The 20,348-nt window shown below is 36.8% G+C and overlaps 1 protein-coding gene across 3 annotated transcripts in view; it reads left to right on the forward strand.

Moving 5' to 3' along the window:
* The window catches only part of UVRAG (UV radiation resistance associated), a 318,383-nt gene that overhangs the window by 238,091 nt on the left and 59,944 nt on the right, over nt 1-20,348 (forward strand). For all 3 annotated transcript variants that reach the window (XR_011995135.1, XM_026010452.2, XM_072725950.1), the window contains one exon: nt 1,542-1,620. Coding sequence is in view for 2 of the 3 variants with exons in the window: in XM_026010452.2 (XP_025866237.2) it covers nt 1,542-1,620 (79 nt within the window). In the remaining variant the exon portion in view is untranslated. The remainder of the gene's footprint in view (nt 1-1,541; nt 1,621-20,348) is intronic.

Below are 20,348 nucleotides of genomic sequence, written 5' to 3' on the forward strand. Positions count from 1 at the left end.
CTAGTTTATTTTTTGCTGCTTCAATTAAATACGAAACTGTATCTTCTTAACGGGTGTATGAAGCATTTGGTGTTCCCTTAGCAGAGAATAAAGATAGTTCATAATCTTGCTTATTTCCCATTGGGAAATAAGTGCCTGGGAAATGTGCATGTAATTTAGTAGCACAACAAATTTATCTTTCAGAAACTATATGTAACCAACAACTTTTAAGAGTTTACTATAAATGTTTTTAATTCCGTTTATTTTCTTTTTCCTGGAAAACAGTACACACGAAACTTTATGAAATGTGTCTTTTCTTTGGGCAATTGAAATGAACAATATACACTAATTGTCACTTTCCATTTATTTCAATAGAATTATTTTATTTTTGAGAATAGTCATATATTGCAAAACTAAGGAAGGTGTATTTTTCATCTCGATCCTGTCTAATAAGTTGTGATCGATCTAACCTGTGTTTGTGTGTTTATTTCAAAGGATAGAAATGTATGCTTAGTCTTGAGAATCAGGACAATATGAGTAGAATATAACCTTTTCTTCTTAAGTTACAGAGCTAGGACAAAGGTAGAGAGGGAAACAATCTCCAAAATAACTCATTACCTTGATAAGGGTCCACAAATCTCATGCTTTTGTTAATTCAGTGAGTCAGGTTAAAATGGAAAGTCTTATGGGAGTTCTATGGCATGACATTGCCTTGGAGAAGTAACATTGAAATAACCACCCCTGCAGATGTGAATGAATTTTGGATGAATTTTCACTCATATTAGTACTGTTGATTTGACTGGCCACCTTAAAAGAAACAGAAATCTTATATGTTGCTTTCAAGTCTGATTTTTTTCCTTTAATCTTCTTTTCTATTTAGTAGCATTTGAGATGTCAGGCCCAGTGTATTAGAGGTAAAAACTTCTAGGATCTTAATTTTAGGGTGGTAAATTTATAGTAAGTAAATATGAAACATAGTGGCCTAACTACTTGGGGTTACTGGGTCACTCCTTTATATATTAATTAGTCCCTTGTTGCATGACCTACTCAATTTTTTGAAAGTTACTTATTTATTTGAGAGAGAAAGAGAGCATGTATGTGTTGGTGGGAAAGGACAGAGGGAAAGGGAGAGAAAGAATTCCTAGCAGACTCCCCACTAAGCATGGAGCCCCTTGCAGGGCCTAGTCCCATGACCCTGAGATCATGACCTGAGCCAAAACTGAGAGTCAGATGCTGAACTGACTGAGCCATGCGGGCACCCTGCAGTTTTTCTTGAAACAAAGCAACCATTTTCTGATTTGGCTAATTATGAAGATATTAAGGCAATAGGTTGCAATGACTATAACCAAGTGATTTAGTCCAAATCTAACCAAGTGATGATTTAATTCAAGGCCTCAGATACTTATGCTGTATTCAAGGAACTTCTGTCTTTGTCAACAACTTAGAGGTGGTTTTATTCTTGTTTTATTCAAGCTTTGGAAAACTTCTGATCCTACCGGTTTTTTTTGTTGTTGTTGGTTTTTGTTTTGTTTTTTGTTTTTTGTTTTTTGTTTTTTTTTTAGGTTTCCATTATATCCAAAAGGAGGGGAGAAGTTACAGTTTGATTATGGTGTCTATCTTCTGAACAAAAACATAGCACAGGTAAGTGACTTCACTCCTTTTCTACCTCGCATACAGCCTGCTTCCTTGGATTGCTAACTGATTGTTTTATTTAACCAGTTATAGTGATAATGCAGAGTTCTTTTTTGGCCACAGTCGTATTTTATGCCATCATAAATACTACTGAGAAGCAGTGAGTACACACTGAAATCCTACTAAACTCAGCCGCTCTTTACTGAGATTTTCCCTGCTAATAGACTATACTTGAATGTGTGTATTTATAACTTCTTTCCTCTGTAACTTCCCACACAGCTTTCTTCTCTTAGACCACTTTTAGAGACTCATTTTGCATTGGGAGTTCATGGAGTAAAATTTTAGTGCCTTTGGCAAGTCCTTAATGGTCTCTTCACCTTATTATGCAGGAACCAAAAAAAAAAAAAAAAAAGACCAACCACGTGGCCCTTCCAACGCATCTGGGGTTTTCGTGGCTCTCTCAACATCTAGCCAGTTAGTATTATCTCATATGAATAAAGCCTTTCCATATGCTGTAGAAAGACTAACAGATGCTTGAGTTTGCATTTTCCTGAAAGAAATAGGCAGCATTTCTTTAGCATACTTGATTCTACTTCAAGAGGTATACATTCCATAAGTTTTCTAGTTCTAAAGGAAGATCAGCTTCAGTGCTTTGTTTTTATTTGGACATATCTGATTGGAATATCACATGGATGAGTATCCACAGTTTGGCTGTTATTTAAAGACATTATCAGCTCTATCCTCAGACCTTTTCTTTTAATAGAAGCAACAAGGTGTGTGATGTTTTTGTTTTTAAAAGGCTGTCTCCTAGCTAAAGACTCATTGAATAGTTCCCCTTATTCTTTCCTGATAGATCTAGAGTTGCTATTCTATATGGTATTGTCTTTGCCTTGCACTTCCTCATCAGATACCAGTTTAATGTTCTTTTAATTTGATTTTTTTTAGATTCTTATCCTTTTCTGATAATTGGATCAAATTTCTAGTCTGCAGTCCTCAGTTAATCATTTGCTTTATAAGTTCATACTTGTTGCCCTCGCAGTCATACTGCTTTATTATTACTGCCATTCCAGCCCATATTCTTTATTCCAGGCAGTCAGGCTTGCTCACTGTCTCTGGCCTGTGACTCATCTTTCCATGTGCCATTCTTCCCACACCTGATGCTTTCCCTCCCTCCATTTTTGGCAGAAAAGTACCTTAATCTAAGAAATAGGACATCAGGGGCACCTGGCTGGCTCAGGTGGTGGAGCCTGTTACTCTTGATCTCAGGGTCATGAGTTCAAGCCATATGTTGGATGCTGCTTTAAAAAAAAAAAAAAAAAGAAAGAAAGAAAAAAAGAAAAGGAAAGAAATAGGACTTTAATTTCAAGACTGTCTTACGCTACTGATTATAGTTGTCATACAATGGAAAAGGCAGTGCTTAGAACTGGTCAGAAGTGGCCTAAGAGTGCATTATAGGCGAAATCAACCCAACTGTGTCAAAAACGGCACCTGAGTCTAGAGTCTGGGGGGCAGATTGTTGGGAAGGTTGGTAGAACTAAGTTCTGATCTGAATGCAGAGGTTTGTCTCTCCTTGCTGTATTTTCTGTTTCTTGCTCTCAAGTACCTAACTTAAGGTCCAAAGTCAACTTAAGGTCCAAAGTCTGTTGGAAGATTCCAGGTGAAACCTACTCCTGATTAAAGCTAGAACCATAGTGTCTGGATTTCCTGGTAAATCCCAGCTGCAGATACACACTACATGCACACATGTATGTACACATGCACACATACACACATTCTTTCTTCTGTGAGCCCAATGGGAATGCCAGAGGATGGTGTAAAGAGGTGCTAAGAATAGCCCAGCTTGCTTTGAAAACAAGACAAAGATAGAGGCTGACTGTGTACAGTAGAAAATTTGGGAAAGTCAACCCTGCACCTCAGACTTTTAGCTCAGTACCTGTTTGGTCCTCACATTGGAGCACTTCCCAAGAAGCCTCTGACTTTATTTTTGTCGACTGAACCAAGGCCACAAGTATGCTGACCTAGTTTTATTCATCTGTTTAAAAAATAGATTGTTTCTGGTTATTTTGTATCCTCTACAACTTAATAGTCTTTGAAAATTTGAGAGACTACATTGATGTGTCATTTGGATGTGGTTTTAAGATTGGTAAGTTAATTCCTTTAAATCCAGAGAGAGCAAGCATCTTGCTCTCTGATTTTTTTTCATCTCTGCATGGCAGTTTTAAAAGGAGAGGACAATAAACTTTTTATAAGCAGATTTTCTTAGTTTTCAGAGTGCATTCATGAAGCCCCTTCTGACAATTTAGAAAGACACTTTTAGCAAATTTGTGACCTTTAACCTTTTTTTTTTTTTGCTTCAACTCTGTGTGTTCCATCTTTTACTATTCTTGGAGAATGTTTCATTTTGTCTTTGGCCTTAACTTTATCAAAAAACCATTAATTAGTATGGCCCCAACCACATATTATATCAGTAAAAAATTTCCCAATTTTCTGCAAATTTGTTTTTCTTTACATTACATACTAATACATACTGTCAAAGGAGAGTTTGTCTTCTCAGCCAGTCTCATTTATACCCCATCTCTAGAGATGTGAACAAATCATACTATTAAAATTGCCCCACCTCAGTAATTTATAAGCCAGGTTAGTGGAGGTGGATGAAAGCATTGGCATGTGTTAAAGTGCCAGAGAAAAAGGAGTGAAGTCATTATATACTGCATCCATAACTTGGTTGAGGATTTGAATAGTCAATAGGACCTTTCATCACAACCAGAAGTAGTAGTAAAATCACTTTTTTGGTAGAGGAAATGACAGAATTTAGTAATATTTGTTACTTCAGTATTTGGGATCAGTCCAGCCTGTTTTGAAAGCACTAGCTTAGAAAGACAGGCCTTCAAGTAGAAATCCTCAAGTGTTGTTTGAAGAGCTGAGAGGGTTGGTAAGGCCTGCTTGCCCTATTCCTGTCATTGCAGTCTAAAGGTATGTGTGTGTGTGCTGTGCTGGATATTGAAAGTGAATATAGCAAAATGCCTTGTTTTTAGTCCCATTTAGTAATATTTTTCATGTGTCAGCCCCTTTGTCTGGAAATAGCTTTCTTTGTTGATCAACATGTAACACTATAGGAACAGGCCTGACAAAATTCAGGCACAGTGTAATGAACACTGACTTGAAAAAACAGGTTCTGCCACAATTGTAAGTTTATAAGTATATTACGTTAAAATTTGTATATAGCACAGTAGTTTGCTTTTAGTTCCTAGGACATAAAAAGCAGTAAATCAAAAATTAAAATACTCTTACATTTATGGAGAGTTTTATAGTTTGAAACATATATATCCATGTGACCCTCATTAATCACTAAATGAAAAGTGCAGCTAATGTGAAATGAATTTGAAGGCAATATGGCTTTTGACATATTGTCACTCCAGTTAGGATCACATTCTCTGACAGGTGTGGCAGAGATGCCTTTACTTCCATTTGCTTCATTGTTCTATATGCATTTGACCCTTAAAACAACATGGATTTGAACCATGAGGGCCCACTTATATATGGATTTTTTTTTTTGCTAAGGACACTACTACAAATGTATTTTCTCTTTCTTATGACTTACCTAATAACATTGTCTTTTCTCTAGAATATTATAAGATTAAGCATACAGTATATAAGACATATACAGAATATGTGTTAATCACCTGGTTATGTTACTGTAAGCCTTCCAGTCAACAGTAGGCAGTTAGTAGTTAGGTTTTGGGGAGCCAAAAGTTAGATGCAGTTTTCACCATTTGGGCAGTCGCATCCCTAACCCCTGCATTGTTCAGTGATCTGCTGTGTTTCCATCCTAAAAGTACACAGAATCAAAGAAGATGACATTCCCAGATAGAAAAGGAACTAAATATTCATTAAGCAGAGACAGCTATTTTGCACATTATGATATTTTGAAGAGTAAGGACAATGCTTGAAATACTGTAAAGTCTCAAAAAATGTTTAATGAATGAATGAATGAATGGTGATACACAGTTAAGAAACTGAGATCCAGAAAAATGTGACTTATTTAAAATTGATGAATTAATTCAACAAGTTTTTTGTTGTGCATCTACTGTGCACTATATATGCTGAATTAGGTCTTAGCTGAGAGCAATGAATAAGATTGCTACCTCACAAGATCCCTGCCTCATAAATAAGACAGGTACAAAAACACAAATATTGTATGGTTCTGTGGTTCCACTTATACAAATTATCTGGACTACGCAAATGCGTAGAGACAGAACGTAGGTTAGAGGTTCCTGGGAGCTGGGAAAAGGGAAAATGGGAGAGTTCTTACTTAATGGGCACAGTTTATTTTTGGGGTGATGAAAAATTTTGGAAGAAGATGGTGTTGATGGTTACACAACATTGTGAATGTAATGATAATGTCTTTTTATACACTTAAAAATGAATTATACACTTAAATTATACTGAATAATACACTTAACAGTGGTTTAAGATGGCCAAAATGACACATTTTCTGCAATATATTTTACCATAATTTTAAAAAATTAATATATTAAAAACCATTGAATTATACATTTCAACGGGTGAATTATATTGTAGATGAGTTACATCACAAGCTATTTTTTAAAAAAGAAAGGAACTTGTCTCATTAAACTTATCGGCTAATAGAAAGACAGACAGTTAACAAAATAATCTTAGATTGTGATAAGTGCTGTAACAGAAATCAGTTAGGCAACATAATGGGAAGTAACTGGAGAGGGACCTACATTAGATAACACTGTCAAGTAAGCCTCAGGAAGTGAAACTGAGCTAAGATTTGGAGATGACAATGAACCAGCATGCAAAGAGCTGGAAAATAGTAAGTTACGGTCACGGGAACAGTTAGTGCAGAAGCCCTGAGCTAGGAAAGAGCTTGTTGTGTTTAAATAAAGGTAGATGGCTGATGTGATAGGAATATAGTTAAATAAGGAGAGAGGTAGCCAGGGAGCATTTCGTGTAAGGCCTGCAAGATTATAAAGAGTTTGAATTTTATTCTAAATACAAAGGGAAGCAATAATTTAATTTGGCTTCCTTTTGTGTTCCCTGCAAAATGTTTTAAGGGGGGAAAGTAGTTTGATTTATTTTTTCCAAGATTGTTTTATCTGTTCTCATGAATTAAAACAGAAGTAAGATACCACTGAGAGGGCTATTTCAAAAGACCTGATGAGGGTTGATGGTAGTTTAGAATAGTAGGATAGAGATGGAGAGAATTGAACAGATTTAAAATACATGATAGATGGTGCTAAACATCACTAATCCTCATGCAAATGCAAATTAATACAATGAGATATCACCTCAGTATTATAAAAAAGACAAGAACTAGCAAGTGATGGCAAGGATATGGAATAAAGGAAACACTTGTGCACTGTTGGTAGGAATGTAAATTGGTGCAGCCAGAACAGAAAACCATGTAGAGGTTCCTCAAAAAATTCAAAATAAAACTATGATATGATCTAATAATTCCTCTTGTGGGTATTGCTAATAGTGAAAACACTAACTCTAAAAGATATCTTCAAGCACATGTTCATTGTAGCATTATTTACAATGGCTAAGATAGGAAAACAACCCTAAATGTCCATCAGTGAATGAAAGGATAAAGAAAGTGTGGTATGTGTGTATACACACATACACACACACACTCCCTGGAAAATTATTTAGCCATAATAAAAGAAATCCTGCCATTTGCAGCAAATGGATGGATCTTGAGGGCATTATGCTAAGTGAAACAAGTCACATAGAGAAAGACAAATGCCAAATGATCTCATTTATATGTGGAATCTTAAAACAAAAATCCAACTCAAGTACAGAGAATATTTGGTGGTTGCCACAGGTGGTGGGTTAAGGAGTGGGTAAAATGGCTGAAAATGGTCAAACGGTGTAACTTCCCATTATAAAATAAATAAGTCCTGGGGATATAATGTACAGCATAGTAACTATAGTTAATAATACTGTATCGTATATTTAAAGTTACTAAGAGAGGCACCTGAGCGACTCAGTTAAGCATCTGCCTTCGGCTCAGGTCATGATCTCAACGTCCCAGGATCAAGGTGCATCAGGCTCCCTGCTCAGTGGGGAGTCTGCTTCTCCCTCTTCTCCCTGCTCGTGCTCGCTCTTGCTACCTCTCTCCCTCTCTCTCAAATAAATAAAATAAAATCTTTTTTAAAAGTTGCTAAGAAAGTACAGATCTTCTTTTGATTTGTGATAGGCTTACATCCTGATTAAACCCTTTGTAAGTTGAAAATACCATGTCAAAAAATGTATTTAATAACAAAAACCTACTGCATGGCATAGTTTAGCCTAGTCTACCTTAAACATGGTCAGAACACTTATAATTAGCCTACAGTTAGGCAAATCATTACAAAACCCATTTTGTAATAAAGTATTGAATATCTCGTGTAACTTATTGAGTACTGTACTGAAAGTGACAGAATGGTTTTATGGGGACAAAATGGTTATAAAAGTATCAGTTATTTACCATTGTGATCACATGACTGACGCAGCTATAGCTCTCTGCTGCTGCCCAGCATCATGAGAAAGGATCATACCACATATCATCAGCCTGGGAAAAGATCAAAATTCAGACTTCGAAATATGTTTCTAGTGAATGTACATCACTTTCAACCATCCATAACCCACACTATTGAAAAAATCATAAGTCAAATCATTTTAAGTCAGAGACTATCCATGTAACTTAAATTCTTACCCTAAGAAAGGTCTCACCCTAAGGGAAAAAATAGTAATTGTATGGTGTTGGATGACTAGACTAATTGTGACAATCATTTTGCAGCATATGTATCTACTGAATCATTTTGTTGTATATCTGAAACTAATACAATATTTCATGTCAATTATATATTAACAAAAAATAACAGATTATATTTATGGAAGATGAACTAATGGATTGACTATGGGAATTAAGGGAAAGGGACTAACCAAGAGTGACTCCTAGGCTTTGTGTATGAAGAACTAGATAGATGAAAATGCCATTTATTGAAATAGGGAAGGGTCTAGAAGAGGGGAGTAGGGAAACCAAAAGTTCTGCTTTAGAACTATTAAGTTTGAGTTACCTTTTAGAAATCCAAATAGAGTCATCAAATAGGCAACAAGGTATTTGGATCTGCAACTCAGGGTAGAGAGGTCAGTAGTGGAGATACAAGTTTGGGAATCATCAATATAAAAATGATATTTAAATCCATGGAACTGGATGATATCAACCAGGGAGAGAATGCAGAGCTGAAAAGAGAGAGACAAATACAAACAGAAACATAAAATGGGATTTAGTTCTGGGAAATCACATTTAGAAGTTGGGTAGAGAAGGATGAACTAGCAAAGACTGAGAGGAACGACCAATCAGGTAGAGGGAAACCAGGAGAAAGTAGTAATTGGGAAACTAAAGAAGTAAATTTCTGGGAGGAGCCCATAGTTGATAACTATGTCAAATCCTACTGTAAGATGAAGTATCCAGTAGACTTGGGAACATGGAAGTCATTGATAAGCAGTTTCAGTAGATCAGTAGGTGTGTTGAAGAGTGAATAAGAAGTGAAATGACATTGATTGTAGACACTCTTTTGAGGTTTTTTTTGTGAAGTGAGATAGATAAATGGATTCATAACTGGAAAATACTGGGGTTAAGAGAAGGTCTTTTGTTGGGTTTTGTTTGTTTACTTTGTGGGAACATGGAGTTTGTTTTTTTAAGATGGGAAATATCAGGCCATGTTTATATGCTGATGAGAGTGATCAAATGAAAAAGAAAAATTATCAAATAAAAAAGATCAAAAAGATAGAGAAGGGAAACTTGGAGTAAAGTCTTTGAAAATGGGAAAGGAAATAGGATACAGAACATAAGTGAACATGTTGACCTAAAATAAGAAAAGGGAACACTTTCTACAAACTTAGTTTAAAAAAAAAAAAGGCCAGTTTCATTTAAGAATGCCATTGATGAAGTAGTAAAATTATTGACCGTGACAGTATTCTGTGTGATGGAAAGGGACATAGACAATAAAGCACTTCTGCTGCATACTGAAGTATAATGGAAAGTTTCAAAGAAAAGCACTTGTGCAATTGAATTGCTAACTAAACTACCTGATTTTTCATGGAGCACCATCTTTACTTGAATGACTAAGTCAACAAACTATTCAGACTTAGATATTTAGAAAATACTCTGAAAAATGAAGTAAGCCTCTCAAAGGAAATCAACTGATGACAAAATTTAAGATTTTAAATGAAAACTAGTATTTTGGAAATTTTACATTTGTCACCATGAGAGATTGACAACTTTCCATTCCTCAAGGATGTTTTTGATGAGATTGGTAGTGGTATTTAATAAATGTGATTTTTAAATATTGTGTAATGAATATGTCAACATTTAAAATCTGTGTAACTAGTTAGCCATTATTTTCCAGGTGACCAGTATATATGCTATAAAATCATGTACCAGGTAAAGACCTCTTTAAAGTGGAAAAAAAAAAGATTTTAATGTAATGGATGTGAAAAGTATATTGGTGTGGTTTCAGATTCTACATTGATAACTAAGATTTCTCGGGCGGAGGAAGAAGCTCCGCGCGGAGGGGGCGGCGCGGCTCCGGGAACAGCTCGGAGGGGCTCGGGCCGCGGCTCCGCGGAGGGGGCTGCGGGGCGGGAGCGCGAATCCAACAGCGCAGGCCCCGGAGCACAGGGCGCCGGGACACAGCCCAGGATCCGGCCTCCCCCCAGGACAGGCAGAGGCCGGGAGGGCCCAGGACAGCGAGGACGCTCCTGCCCCGAGCTGAGCAGATCAGCGGCCCCGCCCGGGAGCCCCCAGGCACTGCAGACGGAGAGCCCCGGAGCTACTGCGGGAGCTGACTCCAGGGTCCCAGAGCTGCCCCCGCCACTGTGGCTTCCTCCCGGGGCCTCACGGGGTGAACAACCCCCACTGAGCCCTGCACCAGGCAGGGGCAGAGCAGCTCCCCCAAGTGCTAACACCTGAGAATCAGCACAGCAGGCCCCTCCCCCAGAAGACCAGCGACACGGACCAGTTCCAGGGGAAGTCAAGGGACTTAAAGTACACAGAATCGGAAGATACTCCCCCGTGTTTTTTTGTTTGTTTGTTTTTGTTTTTTTGTTTTGTTTTGTTTTTGTTTTGTTTTGTGCTTTTTTTCTTTCTTTCTTCTTGATTTCTGATTGCTTCTCCCACCCCACCCTTTTTTTTTCTTTTTTCTCCTTTCTTTTTCTTTCTCTTTTTCTTCTCTTTTTCCCCTTTTTTTTTCTTCTTTCTCTTTTTTCTTTTTCTCTTTTCTTTCCTTCTCTCTCTTTTTCTCCTTTTCCCAATACAACTTGTTTTTGGCCACTCTGCACTGAGGAAAATGACTAGAAGGAAAACCTCACCTCAAAAAAAAGAATCAGAAACAGCCCTCTCTCCCACAGAGTTACAAAATATGGATTACAATTCAATGTCAGAAAGCCAATTCAGAAGCACTATTTTACAGCTACTGGTGGCTCTAGAAAAAACCATAAAGGACTCAAGAGACTTCATGACTGCAGAATTTAGATCCAATCAGGCAGAAATTAAAAATCAATTAAATGAGATGCAATCCAAGCTAGAAGTCCTAACGACGAGGGTTAACGAGGTGGAAGAACGAGTGAGTGACATAGAAGACAAGTTGATGGCAAAGAGGGAAACTGAGGAAAAAAGAGACAGGCAATTAAAAGACCATGAGGATAGATTAAGGGAAATAAATGACAGCCTGAGGAAGAAAAACCTACGTTTAATTGGGGTTCCTGAGGGCGCGGAAAGGGACAGAGGGCCAGAATATGTATTTGAATAAATCCTAGCTGAAAACTTTCCTAATCTGGGAAGGGAAACAGGCATTCAGATCCAGGAAATAGAGAGATCCCCCCCTAAAATCAACAAAAACCGTTCAACACCTCGACATTTAATAGTGAAGCTTGCAAATTCCAAAGATAAGGAGAAGATCCTTAAAGCAGCAAGAGAAAAAAAGTCCCTGACTTTTATGGGGAGGAATATTAGGGTAACAGCAGACCTCTCCACAGAGACCTGGCAGGCCAGAAAGGGCTGGCAGGATATATTCAGGGTCCTAAATGAAAAGTACATGCAACCAAGAATACTTTATCCAGCAAGGCTTTCATTCAAAATGGAAGGAGAGATAAAGAGCTTCCAAGACAATCGGAGAAGGACAGACAGTGTATGTTCTCATTCATTTGGGGAATATGAATAATAGTGAAAGGGAATATAAAGGAAGGGAAAAGAAATGTTGGGAAATATCAGGAAGGGAGACAGAACATAAAGACTCCTAACTCGGGGAAACGAACTAGGGGTGGTGGAAGGGGAGGAGGGCGGGTGTTGGAGGGGAATGGGTGACGGGCACTGAGGTGGACACTTGACGGAATGAGCACTGGGTGTTTTTCTGTATGTTGGTAAATTGAACACCAATAAAAATTAATTTAAAAAAAAAAAAAAAAGAGCTTCCAAGACAGGCAGGAACTGAAAGAATATGTAACCTCCAAACCAGCTCTGCAAGAAATTTTAAGGGGGACTCTTAAAATTCCCCTTTAAGAAGAAGTTCAGTGGAACAATCCACAAAAACAAGGACTGAATAGATATGATGACACTAAACTCATATCTATCAATAGTAACTCTGAACGTGAACGGGCTTAATGACCCCATCAAAAGGCGCAGGGTTTCAGACTGGATAAAAAAGCAGGACCCATCTATTTGCTGTCTACAAGAGACTCATTTTAGACAGAAGGACACCTACAACCTGAAAATAAAAGGTTGGAGAACCCTTTACCATTCAAATGGTCCTCAAAAGAAAGCAGGGGTTGCCATCCTTATATCTGATAACTAACATTTAAGAAGCTACTACTTGTTGAAGAGTGTCTGGCTGCCTCAGTCAGGAGAGCATGCTACTCTTGATCTCAGGAATGTGAGTTCAACCCCCATATTGGGCGTAGAGATCACTTAAAAATAAAATCTTAAAAAAAAAAAAACAACAAATAATTACTTGTTGAGTTTGGGGTAGTATCAGAGAAGAATATCCATAATTATCCAAAAAGGCTATTAAAATACTCTTTTCTTTTCCAGCTGTATTATCAGTACGAAGCTGGATTTTCTTAGGAAACAACATATGGTTACAAAATAAATGCAGAAGAATATATAAGCATCTAGCTGTCTTCTGTTATAGTAAATATTGCAAAAGACACTTGGAAAAATGTAAATGTCACTCATCTAACTTTCTTTTTTAGAAAATATACTTGTTCATTTAAAATAATTATTTATATTAACAAGTAATAGATTTTATTTTAAAGATTTTATTTATTTATTTGAGAGAAAAGGAGTGAGAGAACAAGCACGAGTTGGGAGGCAGGTAGGGCTAGAGGAAGAGGGAGAAACAGACTGCCTACTGATCATGGAGCCTTGATCCCAGGACTCTGGGATCATGACCTGAGCTGAGGGCAGGCACTTAACTGACTGAGCCACCCAGGCACCCCTCTATTGTTACTTTTAAATAATTAAACATGTAAAAGTTTTCTCAACTGTAATTTCTAAACATTGGTATTTTAAAAAGCTCTCTAACATCCTCAGAAATTTTAAGAAGTATAGAGATCTTGAGAACAAAAAGTTTGAGAACCCCACTGTCCTAGAGAATGTGGCCACCCAGATTTCCTATGAAACACCTGAGTTGCTCACAGTCTGATAAGACACACTGTTTTTTTTTTTTTAAACAACTCATTATTTTGTTTTGTTTTTAAAGATTTTATTTATTTATTCATGAGAGACACAGAGAGAGGCAGAGACATAGGCAGAGGGAGAAGCAGGCTCCATGCAAGAAGCCCATGCAAGAAGCCTGGGACTTGATCCCAGGATTCCAGGATCACACCATGAGCCAAAGGCAGACACTCAACCTTGAGCCACCCAGGCATATCCTGTGATATGACACATCTATTGGTTCCCCAAATTTGGAACATCATATAAGAGCCTTACCAGTCTGAACTCTGATAAATGTTCAGTATAAGTCATAAGACTAGCAGCTATCAGCGGGCTCTTTCCTTATTTCCTTTGGCTTTTCCTAAGCCAGGCCTCTTCTTTCTTGAAAGTTCAGGGACTTAACAGTAATATTTTGAGGATCTAGTTTACAAATACTAATGATGATTTAGATTTGTTATGAATGTAATGGCCTTTTATTATACTTTTACTTCTGTATCACATTTCATGCTCCATGAAGCATGTTGACTAGGTCTATCTTTAGAGATAAGAAATTGAGCTTCAGCTACGCTGACTTCTAGAGGACAACAAAACTATTAAATGGCAGACAAATCAAGACCAACTCTTCTGATGTCAATCCAGCTATATCCCACTGACATTTCTTTTCCATTTCTTTCTTTCTTTTTAATTTTTTTTAAAAATGTGGGCCTTCTTACAATCCTATTGAGGTAGGTAAGTCACAGACAGTGATCTACCTTTTGCAGATGGGACACTTGAGACTGTGAGTTCAGTAGAAGAATCAGGATTAGACCCTGGAGACGACTTCATGACCAGTCTTACTTTTACTCTATTACCTCTATTCCCCTCAGGTTATTTTAAGACTTCATAGAAAGTAAAAGCATCTCCTTCCAAAAACAGTTGGAAACCTCTCTTCTGCCAAAGACATGCTCTTTCTCTAAACCTTGACTACTCGTGGGGCCAGAGTACAACTATTTAGAAGGGATCAATGCCAGCTTATACCCTGCAGCTTAAATTCACGTCTATTTCTTCAACATACAGTCCAATCTATATGACACATGGGGAGAAAACGCATTTTTATTTTCTTAATTCTTGGTATCAAGAATACAAATTCCAAGGATGTTTTAATAGTTACATTGCCATTTTCTCCCTCTGCTACCTACAGAATTTGCCAGTAATGTAGTAGAAACTTCTTTTAAGTCCTATACCTATATCTTTAACAAAAAACAAAAAATAAACAAATAAAACCTTTACCGAGATATAATCCACATATCATACAATTCATCCATTTAAAATGTGCAGTTTGATGGTTTTTAGTATATTCATTGAGTTGTGCAACTGTTATCACAGTCAGCTTTTTATTGGCCCTAAAGAAATCTTGTACTTGTTACTTACTCCTCATTCCCCAAGACCTCCATCCCTAGGCAGCCACCATTCTACTTTTTGTTTCTATAGATACTCCTATTCTGGACATTTCATATAGACTTCTACAGTATGCGGTCTTTGTGATTGGCTTCTTACACTTTCATTGATTCAAGGTTCATCCATGTGATAGCATGGATCATTCATTCTTTTTTATTGCCAAATCATTTTGGCTATTTGAAGATATATGGATATACCACATTTTATTCATCAGTTGGTAGACATTTGGATTGTTTACACTCTTTGGTTATTGTGTATAATATTGCTATGAGCATTCATGTACAGGTTTTTGTGAGGACATACGTTTTCATTACTCTTGGGTATTTCTGTAGGAGTGGAATTGCTGAGCCATCTGGTAACAGTTTAACATTTTGAGAAATTACCAGACTATTTTCTAAAGCAGCTGCACCCTTTGACCTTACCAGCAGTAGTATATAAGAGTTTCAGTTTCCCCACACATCCTCACCAGCTCTTGTTATTTTCTGTATTTTTGATTAAGCCATCCTGCTGGATGCAACATGGTATGTCATGATTTTGAGTTGAACTTTCCTAATGGTTAATGATGTTGTGTATCTTTTCATGTGTTTATTGGACATTTGTAATATGTTCTTTGGAGAAATGTTAAGTCAGGCCCCTAGCCCATTTTTAAATTGGATTATTTGTCTTTGTTATTGAGTTGTAAGAGTACTTTATATAACCTAGACACAAGTCCCTTCTCATGTGTATGATTTGCAAATATGTTCTCCCATTCCATCGGCTATCTTTTTCACTTTCTTGATAATGTCCATTGAAGCACAAAGGTTTTTAGATTTTAAGTTTTTATTTAAATTCCAGTTAATATACAGTGTAATGTTAGTTTTCAGGTGTATAATATCATTATTCAGCATGTCCATAAATCACCTGGTGCACATTACAACCAGTGCACTCCTTAGTACCCATCACCCATTTAACCCATCCTCTGGCCAGAATGGCTAAAATAAACAATACAAGAAACAACAGATGTTGGCAAGGATGTGGAGAAAGGAAAACCCTATTGCACTATTGTTGGGAACACAAACTGGTCTTGCTACTCTGAAAACAGTATGGAATTTCCTCAAGAACTTAAAAATAGAACACCTACAATCCAGCCATTGCACTACTAGGCATTTACCCAAAGAATACAAAAACACTAATTCATACATGCACCCCTATGTTTATAGCAGAATCATCTACAATAGTCAAATCATAGAAACAGCCCAAATGCCCATCAACTGATGAATAAAGAAGAGGTGATATATATACATAAAATGTAATATTACTCAGCCATAAAAAGGAATGAAATCTTCCTATCTGTCATGACATGTTTGGAGCTAGAGAAGATTATGCTAGGTGAAAGGTTTTTAGTTTTGATAAAGTCATTTTTTAAAATATTTATTTATATTTATATTAGAAAGAGAGAGACCATGAGAGCAAGGAGAGGCAGAAGGAGAAACAGAATCCTCAAGCAGACTCTGTGCTGAGCACAGAGCCTGACATGGGACTCTATCTCACAACCCTGAGACCATGACCTGAGCCAAATCCAAGAATCAGACACTTGGCTGACTGTGCCACCCAAGCACTGCAATAAAGTCCTATCTATCTATCTATCTGTTTATCTATCTATCTATCTACCTCCTTGCTTCTGCTTTTGGTGTCAAAAAAATCTGAGAAAGCTTAGCACAAGGTTTGCTTTTGTGTAGTTTTAGCTCATATGTTTAGGTCTGTGATCCATTTTGAATTAATTTTTTTGTAGAACCATTTCAGTTATTAACAAGGTTGCCAGACATTTTTAGTGAAATGTTGGAGATGATCACTGTACTCTTTAAAGCTGAGTGATAAATCGACAGGGCAAAATAATTTATTTTTACTTTTTTTGGACATTTTTTCTCACTTTAAACTGAAACTAGAAATCCAGTGTCAAAAATATCTTTCCAGGGGATCCCTGGGTGGCGCAGTGGTTTGGCGCCTGCCTTTGGCCCAGGGCGCGGTCCTGGAGACCCGGGATCGAGTCCCACATCGGGCTCCCAGTGCATGGAGCCTGCTTCTCCCTCTGCCTGTGTCTCTGCCTCTCTCTCTCTCTCTCTGTGTGACTATCATAAATAAGTACAAATTAAAAAAAAATATCTTTCCAAATGAAAAAATAAAACAATTGTAACCTACATTTATATAGCTTGTTTTAGAGTACAAAGCTCTTTCCCATATATCGTCTCTTTTTTTCTTTTCAAAAGCCCTAAAAAGTGTTAGTATTGTTATCCCCATTTGCACTGAGGTAAACTGAACCTCTGAAGGGTGAGCAAAGAAATTCAGACCCTATTCATCTGACTGAGTTCAGGGGTCTGTACTTGCTGGTTTCCTTTATCTGTGGCTACCTAAGAACTAAGTGTAAATTTAGCAGCTTATTTGCTGTAGCCTCTTTGATCACTTCTATCTCTTCCTTTATCCTAGGTGTTTTAAAAGATTAGCATTTTATTTTACATATTTTAATATGTTAAGCTGCCAAATTATTTTCTTTAATTAAAGAAATTAATTCCTTGTTCAGTAATGACATTAGCCTTTTCCAAATCACCTCCATGAGTCACATTTTTTGCTGGGAGAAAAATTTTTAAAGAATGTACTTCAACTGAAATGAAATACACAGTATTTAGTTCAGAGAAGGTAGACTATGAACTCTGGGTTTTTTTTGGGTTTTTTTTTTTGTGGTTAAGCCTCATGAAATGAATTATGAGAACTAGTATCTATTTAAAAGTCTGATTTTAGTTGGCATCAAAGGAATAGTCATAACTTAGGTATAAGCATATATTTAAGGACATGAACTTCAAAAAAATTACTATATGTAAATTTTGGTACCTATTAGAGAAAAGCATTTTAAAATGTCCAGACTTGGGTTTCCAGAGTTGATAAAATTATTATCCTGATGGATATAACTTTATCAAGACCAAAATCCTAGAATAAAATAAGCTAAAAGAAATGTAGCATAGCTGAGTGTTTAAGAGCAAATATTATGGATCTGCAAGGGTTCAAATACTAGTTGTATCACTTTAGCTATATGATTTTGAATAAGTTACTTAATCTCTGTGTACTTCAGTATCCTGTAAAATGGGAATAACTATAATAATAATAATAATACCTATAAGTATAGTTCCTATCTCTTAGAGTTGTTATGAGGATTAAATAATATTTGTAAAGACTTAGAATAGTGCCTGGAATAGAGTAAGTGCTGAATAAATGTTTGCTAAATACATAAAATGCAAAGTACAGTATAATCTTTGTGATAAATCCCATATTTCACAAATACAAAATGAATGAGATGACAATGTGTGGAAGTAGATTACAAGCTAAATACAAGTTACAAATAAGTAAAGAAGGGGGGAAATTGCCTGTAAAGCTGCATTGGTGAGTATCATCTATATGGAAAGAAAATATTCAAATACCTTGTTCACTATAAATGAGCTTTTAGTTTCAAGCTAAGGTAACAGGTTTGTTTGTTTGTTTTTTGAAACAGAAACAACTTATGTAAATGAGCCAATCTTATCATAAATTTGTTTTTAAAATATAGAAAAAATATAAAGAAAAGCAAAACCACTTGGGATTCTATTACTCAGGGACAACCATTGTAATATCTTGATGAACACCTTTCCAAACATCTGTGCAAACATATATACATAAGTTAAATAGGTAACATTTTATGTAAATGGTTTCAAACCGTGCATTCTATTGTTTTTTTCATTTAACTAACTATATTGTGAAGATAGATTCATGTTGATGAATATAGTTGTGTAAAATTTTGTTGTCTGCATTGCCTTCTGTTGTATGGACATGCTATAATTAACAGTTTCCTTATTGATGGACATACAGATTGTTTTCCATGATTTCTTTACTGCAAACAGCTTTGTGATGAGGAAGCATCCTTCTACTTAATTATACCTGTCTCAGTTATTTGCTTAGGATAAATAGTTTATTGCTGGGTCAAAGAATATATACATTTTAAAGTTATATATAGGTACTTCCTTACCTTCTTGCCAATATTATATATTCTGTGTTGTGGCATGTTGTGAATTTATTAGCCTTTTTTTAATGTGAGAGAAGAAATAGATCTCTAGCTTTTATTTGTAGCTTTTTATTATTAGTGAATGTTAGATCCAGGTAGTTCATATATTTATTTCCTGTTTCAGGTTCTTTTGTGAATGACCAATACCTTTTGATAAATATCCCTTTTTAAAAATTATAGGTAGGCTGTAGAACTCCCAAAATGACATAAGATACAAGGAAATAGGGATGCCTGGATGGTCGGCAGTTGAGCGCCTCCCTTCGGCTGGGGGAGGGTGATCCCAGAGTCCTGGGATCAAGTCCCACGTTGAGCTCCCCTTCGGGAGCCTGCTTCTCCCTCTGCCTGTGTCTCTGCCTCTCTCTCTCTCTTTCTCTCTCTCTCTCTTCTCTTTCTCTCTCATGAATAAATAAATAAAATCTTTTAAAAAAAGATAAAAGGAAATAATGCATAGACCTTGCAAGTAAGTGTGAAGAATTCGCTAGTCACAGACTTGAGTCAGCCTTTATTTCTGTTTTTACTCCTTTCAACCCCATCCTCTCGAGGATTATCCCTTCCCTTGCTATGCAAAAGCTCTCTGGTATTAGGGCAACAGCTGGAGGAAGGCAGCTTTTGGAAGAGCTTCTAAACTCCCATCTCCCATTGCCTGGCTCATTTCTTCATTCTTTTCTTCTGCTTTGGCACTCTTTATTTGCTGTAAATCCTTCTTTTCAGTCATCTAGTCCTGTGACTGGTACAACTATTTCTGTTGACTCTCTTGGTGTTTCTGTGGCTGCAAGTAGGGCTGATTCAGCACTTACTCTGTGTCAAATGCAGGATTGGGCACTGGGGAGAGACAAGGACAAATAGGACTGGGTTCCTAGACCTAGTGCTCACCTTCTAACCAACACCACAGTGTGGTTTGCGCTTCTGACAAAGATGTGCGAAACTTTCTTTGGGAGGTATGCCTAAAGGAAACATTCAAGCTGCACCTATAAGGGCGAGTCCAAGTTTGCTCTGAAAGTAGAGGGAAGGGAAGTAGAGGGAAGGGAAGTAGAGAGGGGAAACTAAAGACTTCCCACCATTACCACCAAACAGAGGTATGAATGTGAACAAAACTCAGAGCAGACATAACAAAGCTCTTGATGACATGTGTTCCTGGACAATGAGCTCCTCTTCTCACTTTTACAACATATTACCCTTACCTGGGGTGTGACATTTTTAATTAGGGAGAATATTACATTCCTAGAGTGCTCCCCCCAAATTTAGTGGTATTTTTTTCTGTTTTGCTGTTTGCAAACTGATCTGATATTTTTAACTCATAATGGAATAATTTTAGAATTGCATAAAAGATGTGGTGCCATATATTCAAGGTATTAAAACAAAAAATACAAATCTCTTGTTCTAGTCACCCTTATGAAAACAGAAAGTGAGTCAGGATTTGACTCTTCTGGATTAAACATGGTAGAATGCACTTTAAGCATTAAATTTTGATTTCTTCTCTTACTGTTTGGTATAATAGTTACACAGGTA

This window comes from Vulpes vulpes, chromosome 11, assembly GCF_048418805.1.
Source record: "Vulpes vulpes isolate BD-2025 chromosome 11, VulVul3, whole genome shotgun sequence".
NCBI lineage: Eukaryota > Metazoa > Chordata > Mammalia > Carnivora > Canidae > Vulpes > Vulpes vulpes.